We start from the raw sequence: 24,404 nt of genomic DNA on the forward strand, positions 1-24,404 counted from the left end.
ACATTTCATATATATAACTATACCAAAAAACACTTCATATATATATATATATAAAAACATCTTACTTATTTTAAAATTATTAAAAAAAAATAAAATATATATATATATATATTGCATGATATTTGTTCATAATTAAATTTTTTGTAACTTTGATGTAATATTAATTTTCTTATAATTAAATTATACATAATATGTAAATGAAATCCTCAGCACGGGAGATCCCAGTGAGGATATCATTATATCTATTTGTTACACAAAAAAAAGATAATAAAACACTTATTATTATTATTTTCCGCATGCTGTGGTGGTAGTAGGAGATTTTCAAATATTGTCAGGTTATTCGTAACCCGGGAATATTTGTATATTGTTTTTGTGTTTAATTCGTAGAACTCCATTTAATTTTTTTTAAATTTAATTAAAATCAAATTTAATAATATAATTATTAAGTTCTGCGAGTATTTTTGTTATTTAATTGTTACAGCTGTTTCGGCTTTCAAGGCCATTTTCAAACTGTGCGAAACTGCTCCAGAACTTAATAATTATGTTATTAAATTTGATTTTAATTAAATTTAAAAAAAGGATTATTTGTCTTTCTTTAAAATATATATGTATATTTTTATAAGTGTTTTACTATCGTATTTTTTGTAACGAATATATAAAATGATCTCCAATGCGGAGGATTTCATTTACATATTAATAAAATTTATTAGTATGCATAATATAAAGTAATTATTAATACGTTAAATAGTGTTATTTCTGAAATAATTAATTACATGGTGTTATTTTGTTCAGTTGAGAGGTTTTATTTTCAATCTGTATTTGGTGTCAGTATATGATCTATTTCTGATCCCCCCATGTTTTGTATCCAGGTTTTTATTTAAAGAGATTTAAATGTTAAAATATTGTTTTGAGTTTTGAATAAGAGTGGGATTTTATTGTAGAGTTTAGTACCATAGTATAGGAAGCTTTTTTTAACAAATTTTGTATTTGAAGTTGATTGTTGGATACATTTTTTATCCCGAGATCTAGTGATTTGAATATGTGTGTAAGTTGTTAATTCTTGTGTTTAATATTTATGATTGTAAAGGAGTAGGTATTGTTTTAGAATAGAGTTGTTTAATGACGTGATTTTTAGTTTGTTGAAGTCAGCTTATATACCTAAAGGGCATTATATTATATTATAAATATTCATTACAAAGTTCAACATTAGGCAAAATAGCTCTCACCCGTGAAATAATATGCTCATCACATAATTCATCAAAATAAATACACATTTAAAAATTGACACAAAGTGATAATTTAATAACTAGCTTTCGTAAGTCAGTTTTATAGGTTCTAATGATCTAATGATCTTATATCACTATTTAAAAGTGTGTTGAGAAGTCATTGTGTTGAGTTATCATGAAACCGTTAAATTTCAAGGCCAAGAAACTGTAAAGCGCCCCTGAGGTGATATCTCACAAAGGCGGCGCTATACAAATTGTTCAATAAATAAATAAATAATGTAACTGTTTTCAGCTCGCAACATTACTTTCATCATGAGGAGCTTTAGAAAATATTGAAATGGGGACAAAATTGTCAAAACACGATATATCTCGTTTTAAAATTGTCACTTGTTGAATTGAAGAATTTTCTTTTTTTAAAACAATGAGTAAAAGTTTTAAAATTCTACGCTTCTTTTTTGGCAGTGATATTTTTCCGTATTATTATAACAATTATATAACTTTTTCAAAATTTTATAATTTTTTGTTTTAGGTTCTGTAAGATATAAAGTTTGAGAACAACTGACATGACCCACCGTCGCATTTTTTTACTGCAGCTCGCGTGTATTGGATGAAAACAATAGTGCTTTAAGCGTAGCATGTGTGTTAACACAAAGAAATTATCGGCTATTATAAGATACCTTCATAACAATGCGTGCCGCGTACTGCAAACTACGACCTTCACTTTGGATGGGTGTACGAATCAGAAATTAAATTATTTCGATTTCGAATTCATCACTGAAACTTAATAATTAAAAGAAATCGATTAATTATCCTCTACGTTTTTTATTGTATTTTCGTTAATTGAAAAAAAGAAATCATAAAAATTTTCACATAATATTGGTTTTTTGATGGTTTTATAATTTATCAGCTTTGGCTTGAAAAGCTCAAGGGTTCGATGTTTTTTATACCTAGTAATTCTCATAAAGCCAATTACCAACCAGACATATTTGGTACCGCAGGAGATAGTGACACTTTGATATCTTCATTAAGGGATTAAGATTATCAGGATGAAGTTAAAGTTGAATGTTAACACGGTGATGGTAGTGGGGAAGGTAAATAAAATGAAGATTAAGGTTGGGAAGTAGGTATACGGCTTTACAGAACTGATCACTAAGCATAATTATCTAAAGACATTTCCAACTATGTATTGATTGATCTTGCATAAGAACAAAAATTTTATCATTTTCGGCTTGATAACGAAATTTCAACGTATTGTATAAATTTACCACTAAGTTACATAACGTTTTACTTGTCCATGCAGGAATTTAAAGCCCAAAACCCATGGGTTTAGATCTAAGGAACTGGTAGCTCCACCACGGAAGTCTTCTTGGAGAAATGTCTCCAATGGAGGGACCAAAGATTTCTTCCAAGATCTCTTTGGCACATTGGACCCCACCACATTCCCAGCGATGTTTTAAGGTAACAGATGGTTCACCTTCATCGCTGCACACGTCATGACTCTATTTTTTGTAAAAGGAAGCTACATTTAATAAAACGACTCTAAACCCTCCAATGTACCTTCACGGCGAATTGCGTTGAAGGGATTGTTAGTAGCAATTGCATTCCAGTTGTGTACGGACAAAGTCAAAAATAAACAGGCAACGACTCTAACTCTTTACCTTTTCAGCTACTCTTCTTTCTCTGGAATGCAGGAAGGGTATAGAAGAAGTCGCGGAGAAGGGAGTCTCCTGGCTCTCTCTACTCAAATTTAGAATGGCTGGACTCCATGAAAACCATGAAAAAGGTCCAAATGAGTTAGATCAGAAATTCTAGGTGGCTACATTCCTCATGGGGTTATCTTAAGAACTTTGTTTATACAGAAATAATCCAGGATCTGCAAGTTAAGAGATAGAATCCGCACGGCAATTTCGAGTGTGCCTCCTGATATGATTCATCATACCTGGAAGGAGGTCGAACATCGTTTAGATGTTTGCCGTGCAACAGTGGAAACTCAATTCGAAATTGTCTACGAAATTTAAAAAAAATTCATCATGTTTTGGTATAAATATAAATAGTATAATTTTAAGAAACACTTAGTTATATCATATTAAATTTACGGACACCTCTTTCGATGACCATGTATTATACTGGTGTATCATTTTGTGTATGGAAGTGAGGCATGGAACTGGCAAAGAAAGGATGAAAGTAGATTGAATGCTGTTGAAATGAGATCCCTGAGGCGTATGTGTGGTAAAACCATGTTTGATCGTGTGAGGAATGTGGAGATCCGCAAAGAGTGCAAGGCTGATGTAAGCGTAATGAGTAAGATTAAGAAAGGGACGCTTAGATGGTTTGGGCATGTAGAGCGAATGAGCGAAGATAGGAGTGTAAGAAGGATATATGATGCAAATGTGAATGGTAGCAGAAGTCGGGGACGCCCGAGGAAGACATGGCACGATCAAGTGAATCAGATACTAGAGTCGGGCCATGTCAAGAGTCAGAATAATAGAAGAGTATGTATGAGACGATGTATGAATATGAATGAGGCAAGGAGTGTGTGCCAAGACCGAGTTGTTTGGCGGTCCGTCCTCTCTGCCTACCCCTACGGGGAAACGGCGTGATGGTTAGTTAGTTAGTTAAGAATAGATGGAAAATAGTATTAGTTTCACAGCTGTCGTTAAGTTATTTGATAAAGAAATCTATGCATTTCCATTTCTCCTGCCAATTAGTGGATAGAGCCATAAACGGTGCACTTATCCGACCAATCGGCCACATCTGATTGGGTCGCAATTGTGAGTCAATTCACTGTTTAATTAACCGGTTTCGCTGGCAGTGATATCATCGGCACGATGCTATGCAAATTGCAAATTGCGACCCGGAGTCGACGGGGAGAGATCGACAGAAGAATCGGATGAAATAGTCGATGGAAATGGGACAATTGATTCAAACTATGCACTAATTGTTTGAAGTTGATTCAATGTCGATTGAACATCAATCACAAAAGCACGCGCCTTGCATGGTAATTTGTTATAAATCGTACGACGATAATTGTTTTTTTTATTCTCATCCACAAAACAGAATCAGAAAGAAAATTATTTATTTAAGTGAAATTATTTATCACGTAAAAATTAGATAATACTAATAAATCTAAAAGAAACATGAAAAAGAATAAGACAAAGGAATTGAACCCAGGAACTCCGTCTTCCGGGACAACGTCTTTAACCACTTCATTTGGACCTAATTATTATCTGTCACTTCATTATATTTCATTCAAAAGTCAATAGTTATCCTAAATATATAAAAAAAATAATGGGAAAAATTAGTTGCAAGATAATATTGTTAATTCTGAATTTTAAATATGATATGATGTCAAAAATGAAGTTTAATAATAAGGTCCCAATGGTCTAGTGGTTAAATAAGTTGTCCCGGTAAAACAGAGAACATGGGTTCGATTCCCGGTTGAGACCGTAACTTTTTTTCTGTGTCTTGTTTTGTTTAATTTTTTTATTTTTAGATTTAGAAACATTATTTTCTTCTTCAATGATTCTACCTTCAAAAGCTTAAAGAAAAGTAATTCCAATAAAATTTGCAGTTGTTTTTTACTTTTTTTTAAACTCTTACGTCGCATAAAAACAACAAAATATCAATTTTATTCGCGACTTTCTTCTCATTATTAGGTAATATGTACTAATACATTTGTGCTTTCCCGTCACAGGTAAACTCTCACAATAATTATTACTGAACCCACACATACAAAGGTCACCATATCACACGTGCATTATGAAGATATGTATGTATACACATACACACACACGCCTCGGGTCGTGACTCGATCTTGGTCCACCGGTCAAAACCCAAACGTACAGAGTCACGACACGAAACCCGTAGTTCGTCTTTCTCTCTCCCCCGCATTAGATGCACTTACAATATGCAAAAGCGAGACGCCACGCTCGCGGCAAGGTTGATTACCGAATTAAGTCCACCGTTGGGATCCAAATACACAGAAACAAACAGATAAGTTCACGGTCTAGTAAAATTGAATAACAAAATAAAAAGAAATAAAACATTCATTAGATTCTAAATAATATTACATTTTAATGATTTAACCTTTTGTCTCAGTGCCATTATGAAAGAATTAGTTTTCAGGATTTCGAGATGTGCCTTTAACCTGCACCTATGTAGATATATTTAGATAGATCTTTGATCTCTTTCTTCCACCAGGTGAGTGAGGTTAGTTCGGTGGTGGTGGGAGGGAGATGGGAGAGTCGTGACCGCGACTGCCCCGGGCTATATCGTTTTGAGGCTGGCAGCAAAGTGCCCGAAGGCATAATATATAGTCTGTTTATTGAAATATAACGAAACTACTAGGCAGTAAATCAAATAAAATAATATTAAACATAAACCAACAAGCTTCAGCGAAGCAGAAGAAAATTTTATAATTAAACACAGTTTTAAATGTCAACATCTTTATTAATCTTTTCTCTCTAACTCTGTCTCGGCGTAGACACATTTTTTTTCCATTTCCCGCAATCATAAATATTCTTCTGTCATTACGACTTTTGACATGACAATCTTCAATTTGTATGGATATTTCAATAAATAATAATAATAAAAATTGGATTATTTGCATAGCTCCGTTTTTGTGCAAAATCACCTCAAGGGCGCTGTACAAATTTATCAAGCGACTAAATATTGCTTATAATAATTTGTTATCCTTTGTGCTATGCATAAAAAAATCTTGTCTTATAAACAATAGTTTATAATTAAAAAAATAATGAGATAATCTCCCTTAAATTTGACACACATATGTGAATGTAAAAGAGACAACGCGTGTTAAAAGGGAAAGAATCAAAGACGGCGACACCGGTTTCCAAATAAATCTACATGGTGAGTAATATGTACATTATTGTAGGCAAATTAAAACTAATTTCGGTTGTATGTCTGACATTCTGTGAGTGATTGTAACTCTGGTTCACTGAATTCGGATTATTTTTTTAATTTAAGTGTCATTTTAAAAATTTGACTGACCATGTCAAGATTTCAGACAAGTCAAGCAATAAAGTACCTTTCTAATTATAAAATAATATTTAAACGTAAGTAATTGTCATTTTCAAAATTGGAACTGGTCGTATCAAGTGTCAAGGAATCAGTCCATCTCGTGATTGGTCATATATATATAATATTAATTGGATAACCAACATCTCTGCTATAGGTCACCCCAAGTGGTTTGCTACGTTTTTTGATTTAGCAGGGGTGCCCGGGTTCATCAGGTGAGGTGTGTTTAGGATGCTCCTACCCACCAGATGCGTGGCGCCATACTGGGAGAGATATATTCATATGTCCGTCACTCCTGGACACACTGATCCCTAGATTCCTACCCACCCTTTAAAGATTACCTTTCCAGAAATTACTCTCTTTACTTTTTTTGAAAAAGACCCTCCACACAGCATCTCAAACGATAGGCCCTGAGCGAAATTATTTTCCTCAAGGTCACCTCTGCGTGGTTAAAATTTAAAAAAAATCGTGAGCTGCAACTTCACTTACATTAACATATTTAAGGCGATGCCATACGTCGTGTAATATTAAATCGAGCCGCTATCAATAACAACCCTCACGTAGATGGCGATAAGGTTTAAATTCCCGCTTAACACCATCCGCCTGTTTTGATTTATGCAAGAAAAAAACATGGCCAAAAAGTGCATTTTATTTTATTTTGTAGATGTTCAGGGATAAATATTTTTTTTTTTCGATCATTTTATAAATAACTTAATTTGCCACATTATACAATAAAATAATACCCGAAAATGGGTTTGTAAGTGGGAGATTTTGAACTTTAAAGCAGTTTTCATAGGCCTTATACATTATTTTTTTCTGGGCTTATAAAAAGACTTAATCTAAAAAATACTCATTTTTTTCAAAGGCCAAGATGTATTCTACTTGCAGTATTTAATTAAAGCATCTGAAACATTTCCAGGCGACCAAATTTTCAAACTAAAAACACATGATTTTGCATTACTACGTATGGCATCGCCTTAATATTAATAGAAATTAATGTTTCTGAAGGATTGTGGACTTATTGAAGATTTTCGATCGAAGTTGTTCAGATGTCTGTGATAGATAAATGTGGCTGTTTAAATCACCATATTAAAATAAAAAATAATTTTCTAAAAGCCAAGGATGTCATTTATTAGTTCAGTCCATTCGCACCAATATAAGAAGATACATATTTTTTTAAACAATTTCTCGTGTTTATTCTTATACTACTAATTTGTACAGCTCCTTGTGGAAAATTAAAAAAAATAATTTCCGTTGAGGAAAAGCTGTGCTGATTTCATGACGCTAGAGCTTACTATTCGAGAGTTTTTATGCTTTATATGTAATAATGATTCCGTGAATTAAAAAAAACATACTTATTCATTAAAAAATGAAATAAAAGATTAAAAAAGCATGCTAGTATGAAGAATTTTTTGAATGAAATTTTATTGAAATTGTCCACGCAGCACCAAACGCACTGTACTGTTAACAGTAAGGTACGCTTTTGGCGGAGCCTCGATAACCTGTATAGAATAAATAATAAATTATAGGTTCCGCGGGAGGAAAGTGGTTTGACCCTGCGGCCCGGGGCCCGCGCCCGGCCCGGGGCCCCGCCGCACGGAATGCCGCGGATTATTTCAATAAAACCCCTGCATTGTGATGGGCGACAACTTTCACATAATTTTATTATTCAAAAAGAGGTGTTAATCCTTTAATTTATTTCGTATTTGATTTAAGATTTAGCAGAAAATATGTTTAATTTTTTCCGAAATAATTCTCGATCAATCAACTATTGGATTACCCAGGGACTTAGCTTTGCCATACATTAAGAAAATGAAGATAGTAATGGTAGTTCTTAATCAAAGAATGATATAGTTAAAGTTTGACTTAAGGCGATAGAGTGGAATTAACTCAGTGGTACAGCAAAACCTCGACAAGTCCTGAGTTCAATTCGTAGATTCGACCAAATCTTTTTTGTGAAGTTTCGTTTGAAAGTCGTTCATATTGTCTCAATGTTTAAATATAAATATGTTTCTACGGACAAAGAACTTTGGAATATTTATCTCCTTGCCAAATAATGTAAAAAATGTAACCATGAATAATGTTGAAGCAAGCCTATCTGAAAGAAAGCCATTGATAATGTAAATGGTAAAGATAAATAGAACAAAGATTGAATGGGACCATCGAAATGTATGACTGAGTAATAAAAGAAAATGTATAAATATATTAAGATTAATATTATTAAGTATAAAAACATTTAATTGAACAAGCCGCCTAACTTACGGTAATAAGATCAAAAGCCTCTATCGAACACCAGCACAGCATACGGTCAACAAACATGAAGATGAGGAAATCAACACACATGAAGATCATGAAAACAAAAAATATTAAGGTGATGAAATCAACAAACATGAAATCCACAAACATGAAGGTGACGAAATCAACAAACATAAAATGATGAAATCTACAAACATAAAGATGATGAAAACAACAAACATGAAGTTGAGGAAATTAACAAACATGAAGATGAGGAAATCACGATTTACCACCATCACAACTACCTACAGTCCGCATTAAAACAGAAATCGCTAGTTAAGAGGACTGTGCATAAACAACTACACTTTGTAATTAAATATTCATTAATACAAACAAATTTAAAACATCTAAAAAGTCTTAATCTAGTATTTTGTCTTTCGAGTGTAAAATCCATCCACGTCAATAATCATCGATTATTGCAATCAATCGAGATCCACGATTTATCACCCTCGGCGGATCAAAGAGTTGGCGCAAACAACTCCAATGCTTGAATAATCAGCAATAACGTTAATAGGTAATTAATAATACATACGTAGTGACTTATAACAGCATAAAAAATTTAATGAGGAATGGTAGAATTAATAGATTTTCAGCGTTGGCAAGTTAACTTGCAATCAGACTTACCTGCAACCATAAACAATATGTTTTTACATGCCCTGTAAACATTTAAGTGTCTATAAACCCGGGTGGCCCTTAACATGGAGACCAAGTCATCACAAGCGGTTACAGGATATATTGCACTTTTTAACATCGGCCGAGCCATGAATCAACTGAATTAAATACTCTTAGGTCTTTGCAGGACCGCTGCAAGGAATACAGTGGCCTGTGTACCAAAAACTGCTGCCCTATATATATAATTTATATTCAACTAAAATATACTTTCACAAGAAAGCGATGACGCTGTAATCGCTTGAAAGTGTATTCAATCCTTTTAGTGCCATAAATATTTTGTCAAAATATGCTGAAAATGCCAGTAAAAAAGTGCATTTTTATAGATAATTTATATAAAAAAGAAAAACACTTGCCTTTTCTGTTACAATACACTAATTTTCATAATTTTTTCAACATTCTTTTCAAAAAGTTTCAAACCATGATAATGAAAGCAGAAAACAGAAATTGAATAATACATATTTATTGACAAGAAAATAAATGGAAAATGTACAAGATTTATTTACAGAAGTGTTTTCTTACACAAACACCGTGTAGTCCTTTTTTACACAATGAGCAAATCAGGTTGGATCTTTTCAAAGAGCTACTGTCCTTACTTCTGCATGGTGACCGGGTATGTCATCAAAATGATAATTTAACACTCCTCCAAAAAGTGATATAAAGTCACGAAAAGTGATGAAACAAAAACCAGGTTAAAAATGTAACTTTTAAACCTAGTTTTTGTTTCATCACTTTTTATGACTCTATATCACTTTTTAAAGGTGTGTTGAATTTTCATTTTGATAAAATATCATGAAACCGAAAGTAAGAACGCAATTTAATTAACAAAAATATAAACGTGGGAACACGACCGTCATTGACGGACGCCAAAATTGAACTGTCGAAAAGAGCGATACCGCGTCGCTGGCATTTTTCGCACACCTACCTATGAGCGCCACGGCGCTTTTGGTCACTATAAGGGTTAAAGCAGTCCTTCTTTGTGCTCTCATGGACACTTAGTTTTAAATGATGACTTATTTACGTTATTGTCATATATTTGAACGCTTCTTTTGATTTAAATGTAAAAAAAATATTCTCTTCATTATTATTATAAGTAATCTAAGCAATTAAGTGTCCCACGTAATGTAGGCATAATATTAATCTAATTTTAAAAAAAAATGTTTTGATTTTTTTTTACCTGCCATTATTGAGCCCGAAATGGCGTCGATTCCGATGACGCCAGTCATCAAATCAAAAATAAAGAGTTTAGATATTTTAGTCATTGTCATTTTAAATTAATGATTTAATAATGCTACTTATTAACTTTCTGAAAGAATTCTTTGCATAATTGATCGGTGTTATAATGTTTTTCACAGAAAACTCGTTATTTAAAAGATCATCCGCAGTTCGGCCGACCGCCCGGGTGCACCGCACATAATGAAAATACGGATGTGATGCCCCTGGAACTTAACGTTTACGCAAAAGAAATTCAGGCGATTATAAGAAGAGTTTTATTATACGTTAACGCTTTAAGTGTTTATTATTTTATAGAACTTAAACCCAAAAGATTATGTAAAAAAAATAAACAGAACACGTTATAAACAAAATTCATGCATACTTTTTTTTTAAATACTACCTTATTTCAGATAAAATTTAATAAATACCCTTTTCTTAGCGCTAAAATTACTTCAGTCGAAAATGAAAAAAAAGACTCCTTGTTAAGGATGGTGAAAACAACTGACTTGGGTATTTTTTAGCGCCATGCCTTCATCGTACAGTCATTTAAACTAATATTTGCATGCAGATTTCGAAAGTATTCGAGCCAAGCATTAAATAATGGACCTCAGAAGTCAAAGGTCGTATTTTCTTCGCAATTTATAAGGAAGTGAAGTATTTATGAATCCTTCACAGAGTTTGAATGATATATAGACGGTGGTCATACGACAATATTTTACTATGTGCTTAGTGATTATTTTCCTGACACAATTTTTTATAAGATAGCATCACTGTAGAAAATCGAAAATCTTTTTGACTTGCAAACTGAATTTTTTAAACATTAAAGATATCAACGCTTTCGCTCACTTGAATTAGGTTTTGCCTTTAAGTTAACATTTTCTGACAGAATAATACAACATATTGGTTGTTATTTAAGTTGTTGCCTCCAATTGGAACTCTTATATTTTGCTTTTGACTCAATGTTTTTGGACTGTCTGTTTTCAGCGAAGATCTTGGCTCAAAAAGATAAAAGAAACGCAACACAACTCAACAAACTACCAAAAAACTTATATCTCTACAATCTAAAAAAACACGTTTTTAGGCATGCTTTTGATAGAGATTATTAAATTTAAACTACAAAATAAATTCGTACCCACCACCGATTTGAACAAAAAAGAAATTTTACAACTATCACTAGCTGACATATTGAATAGTAAATTATTTCTTAAAATATTACAAATAATATATACAGTTACCATAAATATCTTTGAGTAAGTAAGTTTCAAATTAATATGCAGTTAATATGTACCTACTTAAAAAAAAACTATTTTCTTCCGTAAGGGGGTCGAGCACGGTGAAATCGATACAATGTCTGATCGATTTTATACAGTTTTCCCGAGCACGGTCGCGCTAGTGATAACCACACCGATATTGATAATGTAATAATTTATAAATCGACATACGCTGGCAACAGTGGAGGTAATTTCTGTGGATTGACTTTCCTAAACGACAGACGGCTACGTAATAGTTAAAAATACTAATAAATTGAAAATTTTAAATTGAAATAATAACTTTAATGTACATTGGCAGTTCGCATATACTCTTTGACACAAAAGGGAATTAATTAGTTCATGGGGTATTTTCTTAAAAGTAACATTTTTTGTATCTCCAAGCTGGAACGGAACCAATTTAGTTTTAGATGAATTCATTCAGTCACATTTCTTTCAATTCTTAGAACTTAGCTAGTTCACCTCCATTCATTAATATGCCAGTTATTTTGCATATCGAACCACATTATCCAACAGTTGTGTCTGCCGACTGACGGAATCATGTTCTGACCGTGCTCGCAAATATCGCTACCTGACCATAGTTGACGGATTTTGTCAATGTTTTGACAAAGGACTTTATCGATCATCCGTGATAGACCTCCCGGTAAGTACTTGCCTTGTCTATTCAGACTTTTTTGTAAGTCTAAATATATTAATCTTCTTGATATTTTTTGTATTGTGTTTATTATTATTACTGTGTAAATATTCCAAAATATTTAGTAAAGAAATTTGAATTCTGAAACTTGAAACATTTTTTTTTTCTTCATTACAACACACCGTTAATTGACAGAGCAGTTTTTCAGCAGGTTAATTTATCAATATATATATACAGGGTGTATCGGCATGTACCCGACAAACTTCAACCAGCTATTCCTTAGCAGATTTGGAGTAAAAAATGTTATGGGCACTTTGCTGTCCGGTAACATTTTTTTAATAAAAAAATTACTATTCATATTTTCACCACATTTCACCAATGTTTTATCCTTTGTCAAAGTTTGAAAACCCGTCTGGCAATATTTTGTTCGAGTTTCGTTGAATAATGTACGTACGTACCTATGTTGGCGCGCTTTTACAATCACAACGAAATAGCACGGCACCATTCGTCTCATTTTTAACTATTATTATTTAGTGTGTACGAAAGAGCGAGGACACTTTTTGACACACTTGCTAATAACAGCTGTTGAACACGAGAAACAATGCAAATGACAGTGACGGAGTGTGGATTTTTTATTTATTTTTTGTTTTTAATGGAAAAAAATGTTAGCGGACAGCAAAGCGCCCGTAACATTTTTTACTCCAAATGTGCTGAGAAATAGCTGGTTAAAGTTTGTCGGGTACTTGCCGATACATTCTGTATATAAAACGAGAAATTACTATAAATAATTATTTATAAGTTGTGTTGTGTTGTGTTTAAAAAAAATGTTAGAATCGCAATATGCATAAAATACTCGGTTTAAAATATAATTAGAAAATATGTTTTTTTGTAAGAATAGTAATTATAATGTAATTAGTTATAAATTGAATTAGTTAAAATGTTAAATTAATTCCCTTAGTTCATAGATTCGATAATTTATCATGGGATGTTAATTATTTCCCATATTAGACTTTACCTGTTAACTGTGGATGGGACACCGTGGTGTTCCCATGCAAAAATCGATGAATTTTTTTTAAAGCGATTTTAACTCTTATGTACAAAGGAGCTGTATGAAAAATATTTTCAGTATAGCTTGCGCTAAATAATGCGTTAGACCACCATTTTTATGCATGCAGCTTCTCTGACGGCTTTGGAATAAATTGTCTACGATTTTTCGACGTTTTATTTTTTTCTCAAAGTCGCGGACGTCACCACAGTCAACTGGTTAAGTAAACACTGAGATTTACTTGTTTTTTTGTAAAATTGGTAATTATGTAGATGGATTACTTAAAATATTTAATTAATTCCACTTCAACAATGCTAAGCCGTTAAAGTTAAGCCAACTGATTTTATCATGATAATGATGTTAATTAATTCCCATATTAGACTTAAGTATACACTGAGATTTACTTATAATAGTAATATGGTAATAAATAATGTATCATTTAAATCAATCTTAAATTTATTATCATAGATTAAAATACACAGTATTATTTTTTTAATTGTCAAAATCGTAAAAAAATAAAAAAGATTTTGCATTGATTATACATTTTAAATTAAATAAAAACGATGGTTCATTGTTAATAAAAGTGTTTGTATTGTCAAAAAATGGTAACATTTGTATCATAGCGATGTTTTATAATCTATAATAAATAAATAAATACCTAATACTTGATAAAAGGCACATGGAATTGATGTTCTTATATATAATTATAATATGGGATAAATTAAGACGACTCGCGAAAATTTCTAGATTAAATGTTGCTGTTCGAAATTCGATTGTAAATGTAGAATATTTCTAGATTAAATGTTGTTGTTCGAAATTCGATATATTTCTAGATTAAATATTGCTGTTCGAAATTCAATTGTTTATCTAGAATATTTCCAGGTTAAATGTTGCTGTTCGAAATTCGATTGTAAATCTAGAATATTTCTAAATTAAACGTTGCTGTTCGAAATTCAATTGTAAATCTAGAATATTTCCAGGTTAAATGTTGCTGTTCGAAATTCGATTGTAAATCTAGAATATTTCAGAGTGACGACTTTTAACAAAAACAAACAAAAAATGTCCCTAATTTTTAAATACTTCATTCTTATCTTAATAACTAACGTAAGCTCACAGCCGATATCTACTGACTACATTTTTCTATTAAAAATACTGACCATAAAAGGAAAATCTTAAAACTTAAAAGATATTTTTACAAAAGTGAACTAGTGATTCTTGTTCTGGTATCAAATACTAATTAATACGAACAATATATCTAATAAATAAATAAATAAAAATAATACTGGAAGTAATAATTACGTAGGTAGTAGTGGATACAATATTAAATATTACATTAGAAGATTATTTTTTTACAATTAACAAGTCATGTTAATAATTTTACCAGCGAAAACATTTACGAAAAGATACTTTTTAAGGTCAGTCGAAGTGTTCATTGGAAAATTGTACACAGTAAAAGTTAAAAAAATGTTTATATTTGGGGGTGAGTGTATCCCTTCTTATAATAAAACAAATCGGTATGCAAATTTGGAGTAAATAGTTCATAATAGAAATCTCAAAGTTTTCCATGTCAATGTACGGTTGAGATGGGTTTCGTATCAGGAGCACAGAAATGATGATCGGTTCACCAGTTCCGTTTGTTCCGGCGTGTGACGGCTTTATCTGACTGAACTGGGGCCGGTGGAACTAGCCTCTGGATCCCCACTTCTGCGTCCCTGTTCCCTGCTCACTCCAAGTTCGTAAACTCTCTAATGTTTCAAACGAATGGGCGATTCGCACCGCATTCAAAGTGGGCAAAACTATCGCATTGAATATTGATATGAACTTTCGACAGAAGTTGTAGTTAACATGGGAGCATTATTTTAACATTCAGTGAACAATTTGCTCGTGCTTTACCCGTGGAAAGAAAATTATTGTGATTTTATTTGCTGCTTTTTTGCGATTTGCGATGCACACTTTGAACCGATGGCGATGTAAATCGATCGCTCGGAGATGAGGGTCAGATAGCCCGGCGGGGACAAGAGCACGCGGCTCCTGTAGCCCAGCATCACCCACAGACATCCGTGCCCTGCCGCACTTATCTCTCCATCTGCCGCCAACCGCGAACCGGGGATTATTCCGCACTCCGCCGCTGCCTGTATCCGTGCCTTATGGCTAACGCATGCTACAATACACTACATCCTTACAGCATTCCACCTGAGGAACAATGGACTACCTACTGATAGTGGTAAGGAATGGGAACCACACGAGATAACGACCCGAGTATCAACGCATCTTCGTATAAGGGGAAAAGTTACTCAGGTCCGCGTTGTGGAAGGAACTGGACGTTGGAGGCATGCGAGGGGAACTTGTAAAAGCGGAAGCCATATTGTGAGGATTGGGCAAGAAACTACTGTACTTCATAGGAGAACTGACACCGAGGGATGAAGCAGAACTGTCGAATGCGGAATAATACCCAGAAGAAGTATTCTGTTGGGCTTGTGGCTCTCTGTAAGTATCCAAATGCTGCCTTACCAGAGGCAGGATATCGGAGACGGTAAGTAAGGTTGACCAACCCGCCAACACCCTATACAGCAAGAGCCCAACGTCACCAAATAACGAATCGAACATTTTACCTGTTGTGAACAGGACGATCGCCTTCAGGCAGGAGTACTCGGCCGAGTCCACGTGGAGGGCTTTTAACTTTTCCACCTGCTCTTGGAATATCCGTATGTGGTCCATGAAGGCCACGACCCTGTCCGCCGCCATGGGGGAGGCGTGCAGACCAGCGGCTGCTAGGAGGGGCGCCACGTGTAAGGGCATGGAGCACTGGGAGGCGTTGAGGACGAAGAGCTCCGACCAGACTAGTCTCAAGAGAGCGACCTGGTCCGTTACTTGGAGCTCTGGGAAGAAGGGGATATTTCTCGCCCATTCCACAGCGGAGAACAACAGCCTCGCTGCCAGTTCGCATATATTGTCTATGCCCATAATGTTGTTGGGCTGCATACACTGCCCGTATCTGGAGGTGGGGTAGGGCTCCGCCCTTAGCAGCAGGGAGATGTAGGACGAGAGATAAGAGTGACCATTGAGGCCGGCTGCTGACACGGGATCACCGATGAACTGTCCTGGCATTCCTAAAGCGTTGCTCTGTGAAGGTGGTACTCTTCCTCTTTGTACGGCTGAAACAAAACAAAAAAACAATATTAGAATTAAACATACTAATTTCAGTTGTTGATGAATGGGTAAGTAAGAAATGTGAAATATTCCAGCGTAATGCGTAGCATTATTCAAGTTCCAAGAATATAATTTTTTTTAAATATGAACTATTTATTGGAACTACCTACTTATCATATCAAATAAGCGAGGTTTGAACTAGGTCCAGTGGACACACTTAAGTACCTCGTTCATTTACCCACATATTCTTTAAATATCTATCTTTTTCATAAGCTGCGCTACGTTTTTTGTTCGATTAGTATAAAAATAATGTGTCTTGTATTTTTATAATTTCATCTGACAGATGTCGTAATTTAAGATCTACAAGGAGAAAAAAATCAATGACTGCATGACCATTTTCTAACAAAATATTAGTCATTCAGAATATTTCTGATCACGTGTTCACGCAGTTGGCCTTGTCCGAATGAACATAATAGACAAGAAGCAAAAATATTTTATTTTTTAAGGAAACGTATTCCAATTCGGTTTGTTATAGGCCTCCAATTCCGTTTTTAACAGGAAAACGAATAATTTGACATTCGGCTGAAAATTTCTTCATTTGGTAAACGTAGAAAATTAACAAAATATTAGTCATTCAGAATATTTCTGATCACGTGTTCACGCAGTTGGCCTTGTCCGAATGAACATAATAGACAAGAAGCAAAAATATTTTATTTTTTAAGGAAACGTATTCCAATTCAGTTTGTTATAGGCCTCCAATTCCGTTTTTAACAGGAAAACGAATAATTTGACATTCGGCTGAAAATTTCTTCATTTGGTAAACGTAGAAAATTTACAAATATAAAATATTACTGATTTATGAAAAATCTGGTCAAATTATTCTTACTTCTTTTAAAAATGGGACTGCAGGCCTTTAAGAAATGAATTGACAGGTTTCCTACAAAATTAACAAACTGTCGGTAAAACACGAATGTGCTATGGGGATGTCGCAACACATGTTCTTAAAAATTCTAATATTTTCGCATTTCGTTATTATATTTATTAGGATAAACGCAGCTGCATGAACACGTGTTCCGATATACTCTGAATGTACTGATAGTTTGTTATAAAATGGCCTGCCATCACGTTCTTAACAGGATATTAATAAATCAGCAATACTCATTTGTCTCCGTGAAGGCAATGATGATAAGGCAAATATTTTTTATTAAATACTCAAAATCGTACAACAGTTGTTACTGTTACAATTACTGTAATAACACGTGATTTTTCAAAATACATTATTGGCAAAGGCATTTCATGATTCTATCCAAGCAAGGTTTTAGTATAAATTATATAATAAAGTAGGTTTATTAGCTGTTCTTGGTTGCTTTTATTAATTTAATAACTCAGTAATAATAAAATTAAAATATGTTGTTGATTGCCATAAATAATAATTACATTATTTATGGAAAAATTTATATATTTATATTATTTATGATAAAACTATACTAACAGACCGAACGATTAGTCATAAAAGACCCGATATAGTTTTACATGAGAAAATTAAAAAAAACAACTTATATCATTGATGTCGCTATTCCGAATTCCTGTAAAATTCAAAAATCTGTTAATGAAAAAATAAAAAAAATACTCAGATTTAGGAAATGAAATAAAAAGAATTTGGCATTCTCAGACTATAAAAATATTACCATTCGTTATTTCGGCTACTGGCATTATACCTAGCTCTCTCATTAAAAATTTAGGCGTATTAGATCTATAAAAAAAATTATATATAAAGATTCAAAAGTCGGTCATTTTGAATACATGTAGGATAACGAAAGATTTTTAAAATATTTATGTTGAGGGATCAGTAGGATTTATAGTCCCTGTTAGGAGTTCTACCGAGCCGAACCCTCTGATATGAAAATATCTGGAGTCGGTGAATTATTTTCCCATTTGATCTCTTGTGAGTTGACGTGTTGTTCTTGTATTGTTTTGTATTTATTTTGTTTATATAATGCACTTGCATAATGTTGATTGACTAGATGATCATTTGTGGAAAAGTGTGTGGAAGGGTTTAGTTTTTCCTATGGGGAAGATTTAACCCGGACATAAAATCGGAAGTTTAAAAATTTTTGTCCCGTCCCTGATTGTTATTGGAAGATATTCTAACCTGAGTCATAATGAGAAATACACAAAAACCATCCAAGTCACAATAATTATTCCCAGCGATCGCAACACATAAATAATATTAATAATAATGACCCATTGAAAACTGGATTAACTGAATGATTTTCTTCTAATTCATGTTAGAAATTACTTCTCGTCAAACTATTTTTTTCCGCGTATTTTAATACACTTTTAATAATAATTCCTTTCATGTTTATAATTTCTTATCGTAGGCAGTAATAATCTGTTGCGTTTTTTGTAACCACTCTGGTTCCGAGTAGTGTTAAGATTGTTCTTGGGAAATAATTCTTCCATGGTGCATACGTAATGCACTTTTAATGCAGCCTGCACTGCGCAACGCTAAGCAAATGGGTTAATTGTCTGCAAACAATCTGCAGGCGAATTACTGCACTTGCTGTCACACACAGACACAGCGGTCATTAGTGCAGTCTGATAATATCAATTAAAAAAGAAAAAATAAACACTTCAAGTGAATGGATTTTTTTCTCGTAAAAAATAAAAAAGTAAGTAGGTAACTAACTACTGCAATTAACTGCTAATTTCTTTACTGTATTTTTCTTATGGATTGTACATGTAAAATGTCTCGGAAACAAGAGCGATATTATATGCTTTGTCGAAAATTATTTTTTGTTTTATTATTACTGTCAAATGTTATTTTGTTAATTAAAAGGCAGACAGTAGACTCAGTTATCTTAGTGTGTTTGGTGAATAAATCTGAATAGCCAGGTAGATATTTTCCAACCATTCTTTCCTCCATTTTCTTTCCCACCCCAATTCAACTGATAGTGACCTTTGTTTCAATGTTAACGAACATTCGCAGTATCCCAAATAAGTTTACGAAAAGTTTTTCATGCAATACAATAACACGTAAAATGACTAGTTTTTGTTCGGGATAAGAAAATAGGACATTGATACTGTATGCTGACTAAATTTTTATTTATTAATCAATTTATTAATTCAACACGTTCCTCAGAAACATAAGTGATAAAAATCCATTTTGATAAACGCTAATTAATTCAACCGTTGAGTGACATCAACGCACGTAATCCGAATGAGGCAGACTTGATAAGACTCCAACTCGGCACATATTTTTGACGAAGGTATAATGCAAGCAATACACCTGTGGTTTATTTCTCATGCAGTTTATGACAGAAGTTCTGTTCATAATTTATGTAAATGAGACACGTAGTCCGACAAACACGGAGAGGGAAAATGCGACGACTGACTTTGCCATTTTGTAATAAGGCTCACTGTTTTATCAGCGCAATCAAAGACGATAAATTCAAATGCCTTTGCGAGGGAAAGAGGTACAATTTAAGAAAACATTGTAAATATTAATAAGCAATAAAAACGCATTAATTTCTTTCGTTGAGTTACTTACAACTGTCTAAAGTTATTTATGGGAGTAAGAATTATACTAATAAAGTCTTACTTATAAAGATTCCCTAATACGCCGCTGCTGCATTGGTATAGCTATACGAGGAAGAGACCGAATATAGGACTGTTGGTGTTAAAATAGTTACTCATCATAATAATCTTGCCAGATTTTTTTAGATTGATATCAATATTTCAAAACTCAAAAACACGGTCATTTTCGCATTTCGCGTTTTCGTGATAACTACCGCATTTCTTCAGATGATTTGTAATGTCATGTATTAAAAAAATGTAAAAACGATAGATTTCATTTTTCATTCAAGAAAATCAATCCTTAGAAGGCCATGTAGACATTCTACCTTTCTCCTGTCGTTAATTTGTCAAGCAAATGCAATGCCATTAATATATCTGAAACTACTTTACCTATCAATAATTGTGTGTATTGCTAAATTTTCTTAAGAACTTGCACAGAGACCGGTTATCGTTGATGAAAAAATGTGTTTGAAAATATTATTTTTACAAAACCGCCAAGAGCGTAGAATTGTTTTTTTTGTCCCGTAAATAACGTTTTTGTAATAAAACCACTCACTTGTTGTGACTAGCATAAAATATAACCATAAAATTTGTACATAAGTTAGAATTCCTAATTCTGTAATAATTTACTTCAACAAGTTCTGTTATTCGATTAAAATATCTGAAGATGTTTTTTTCTAGCATTTTTCATTGGAATACGTGATATAAATCATTTGAAATCTCTTACTGAATGCGGTCTTAACTATGGCATCATAATCAAAGAAACAGTGCAATCGTAATTCTATTTTATATAATATTATCATGTAATATCGCTATAATGGAAATATAATAAATACATTGTGAGTAAAGGCGCTCGTTAATCACACACCTGTTTTTCGGACATCTTAAATATTTTTTGTACGTTTCGCTATCTCTATTAAAATCTCAATGGAAAAATATTTATAATTATTTTGATTCTTTTCGATACTTATCATCATCAAACGATGGTGGGTGTGAAATAGAACCCTAGTTCCTATCAGTTAGACTGTTTTGTAGAATGACATTTAAAAAATAAACACACAAATCGCGGAGTAATCAACCTTTTTGGAGATTAAAAATGCGTGTTACTTAACTCTCACGTCATCCGATTTCCATTACGCTACGTCTCTCCGCCTTATGTCTGACCTTTCTCCACTTATAAATTCTCAAATTGGTAATATAATTGTTTACTTTGACACTTTTTTAAAAATATATGTTCAGGTATTTATTATTATTGAACAACGGTAGGGCTTACAGAAACATAATGCATGTAGCATTGGTTAAAAACTGGGGTAGGTACGTACATTAGTTCGGTAATCATTACACAATTACATTTGTGCTTTTTTATTTGACTACCACACAAGATTCTTTGCTGCTTCCAATTTTCTAGAGCCAGTGAGACTATGGCATCCCCATTTGAGTATGTTGTTGATTGTGGGGAAGTGCCAGGCTATTACAAGCAACGTTTCCAAACTGAACGGTGGTCTTTCAGCAGGGCGCTACTGAAAGTATTTACCACTTTGGAACGTGTCGCAAATACATTTTAAATAACACAAACCATTTAGAATCTTTACTTTGGTAAACTGATCTAAATAGTCAGGTAATTCACTACCAAATTAATCCATCTACTTTATTTGCTCTCTTTAATTTACCTCGCAACATTCCACCAGAGTGCGAAAGTTCTACGCAACATTCCATCAGATTGCGAAAGTTCTTCGCAACATTCCATCAGAGTGAAAAGTTCTACGCAACATTCCATCAGAGTGCGAAAGTTCTACGCAACATTCCATCAGAGTGCGAAAGTTCTACACAACATTCCATCAGAGTGCGAAAGTATTACGCAAAATTCCATCAGAGTGCGAAAGTTCTACGCAACATTCCACCAGAGTGCGAATGTTCTACGCAACATTCCATCAGGGTGCGAAAGTTTTACGCAACATCCATCAGAGTGCAAAAGTTTTACGCAACATCCATCAGAGTGCAAACGTTCTACGCAACATTCCATCAGAGTGCGAAAGTTCTACGCAACATTCCATCAGAGTGCGAAAGTTCTACGCAACATTCCACCAGAATGCGAAAGTTCTACCCAACATTCCATCAGAGTGCGAAAGTACTACCCAACATTCCATCAGAGTGCGAAAGTTCTACGCAACATTTCATCATAGTGCGAAAGTTCTACGCAACATTCCATCAGAGTGCGAAAGTTCTACGCAACATCCCACCAGAGTGCGAAAGTTCTACTGCTTCGTGCATCGATACTCTTGTGTGGTATTCTCATAAAAATAATAAAATAACGTTATAATGTTCATGATGACTGCAATAATAACAGAGAACGCCATGTTTGTACCACAGCAAAACATTTATTGTGATAAATAACAACTTATAAAGGCAATTTGTATATTTTCTTTAACGTTTTAGATATATCCATTTGCATAAATTAAGCCAGCTTGAAAGACTGACTAAACTAGGCATGAAAATATTATTTCTTAAAGGTATTTTTACATTTCCACTAATATACATTGCAAGAATTGGTTTTATTTTTACATATCGGTTATAACTTATAATAAACTGCGACTTTTAGTTGACTTCAAATGAAATAACGGCGCATATTTGAATTTTAGTGCTTGCTTCTTCAAAACACAACATTGGTGTTTATTGACAAATTTCGTTAAAGCACCGTATTTTTCCCACGAATGGTTAATATGTGCACATTTTGGATTCTACAATTCTGAACATAGTAGATTTACGATGAAGACGATAGAAAACACGTATGCCAAAATATTCAATCGTTTATTGTGTCTGGGTCCATTATTTGTGGAGCTTATTAACAGTGTTTTTACTATGCAATTTGAAAAGAAACTTTAAAAAATTAAAAAAATTATTTTAAATATTTCGAAAACTGTGTAACCCACAATAGTCCCCACAAACTTCTATATTTTTTACTTCTAAATGGATATTAAAAATGTTCCGTTTGTTTTCTTTCATCATAGTACGAACACTTTGTTTGTGAAAACACTGGTTAAGAAATAAATAAATTTATCAGCGAAGAAGAAGATAATACTAATAAATCTCAACGTAACATGAAACAGAATAAGACACAACAAATCAAAAGTTGGGGTTGCTACTGGGATTCCAACACAGGACCTCTCTCTTACCGGGACAACGTTTCAAACAACTCGACCATTGGAATCTAATTATTTTACGTCATTTTTGTCTTCAACTTCAAATTCAGAAAAAAAAATTATCTTCAAAAAAAAATTTCTAAATTTTTGGCTGCTATCATTTTGGAAAAATGACGTAAAATAATATATAAATTAGGACTCAATGGCCGAGTTATTTGAGGCGTTACCCGATGAGTAAGTTTGATTCGCATCTGCGACCGTTAACTTTTTTTTCTGTGTCTTATTATGTTTCTTTAGTTGTGTTCGTTTAGATGGGTTTAACCTTCAAAAGTTATTCCAAATAAATTTATATTAAATTTCACTTTGAACATAAAATTCCTCGTTAATTACAATTCCATCACATTACCAGTCACAGTTGTCACATTAAGGAAAAAAAACAAGCTGTTTCGGATGTGTCTTAGTTAATGAATTGGTCGTGCACGGTGCACGGTATTCAGGAATGAGGTATCACATTATTAGCGAGACTGGTATGCCGGCAGCGGCACGGTGCATTCCGGCAAATCGACCACTCTCATTGGTCCGTCAATCGGGGAAAAATCGTGACGACGAATAAAAACGTTTACAATTTGCTTTTCTGCTGTTGTCAAATCGGTAACGGGTGGTCAGAAAAAAACTACAATGTTTTATTAAAGTATCAGTTTTCGGCAAAGAATGTGACTAAAATGTTCCATACTTATTCAAGTCAATCATTAAAACAAAAACTATTATAACTCATGATGGCGTCAATGAAATGGTTTCACGCCCAGCCAGGCTTTTAGATGAATTTTAAGAACGTAATGCACCTAGTAAGCTACCGAAGTTTATACAAAAATAAATTAAAGTATGATAAAACAGCAAATTGATAAACTGAATATGAAACAATATTATTAAAACATGTAACAGTAACATAAAATAATATAGACACTATAACAATACTATATATAAGACAAATTACTAAAACTACATTATTAACGCTATTATAATTTGTAAGATTCAACAAAGTGCCTCCAATAAATAGAAGTATTGCAGAAAAATGTTACATTTTGTCTTGTGTTCCTAGTCGGCACATGGAATTTAATGGTGGCAACGATGGCAGGACTGTCAATTAAGTTG

The 24,404-nt window shown here is 33.3% G+C and overlaps 1 protein-coding gene across 2 annotated transcripts in view; it reads right to left on the reverse strand.

Annotated features, from left to right (window-relative positions):
- Positions 1 to 24,404, reverse strand: part of svp (COUP transcription factor 2) — a 194,941-nt gene that overhangs the window by 99,569 nt on the left and 70,968 nt on the right. For both annotated transcript variants that reach the window (XM_089642847.1, XM_089642846.1), the window contains one exon: positions 15,999 to 16,541. In XM_089642847.1, coding sequence (XP_089498973.1) covers positions 15,999 to 16,541 — 543 coding nt within the window. The remainder of the gene's footprint in view (positions 1 to 15,998; positions 16,542 to 24,404) is intronic.

This window comes from Hesperophylax consimilis, chromosome 2 (assembly GCF_061612785.1).
Source record: "Hesperophylax consimilis isolate HC1 chromosome 2, BYU_Hcon_1.0, whole genome shotgun sequence".
NCBI lineage: Eukaryota > Metazoa > Arthropoda > Insecta > Trichoptera > Limnephilidae > Hesperophylax > Hesperophylax consimilis.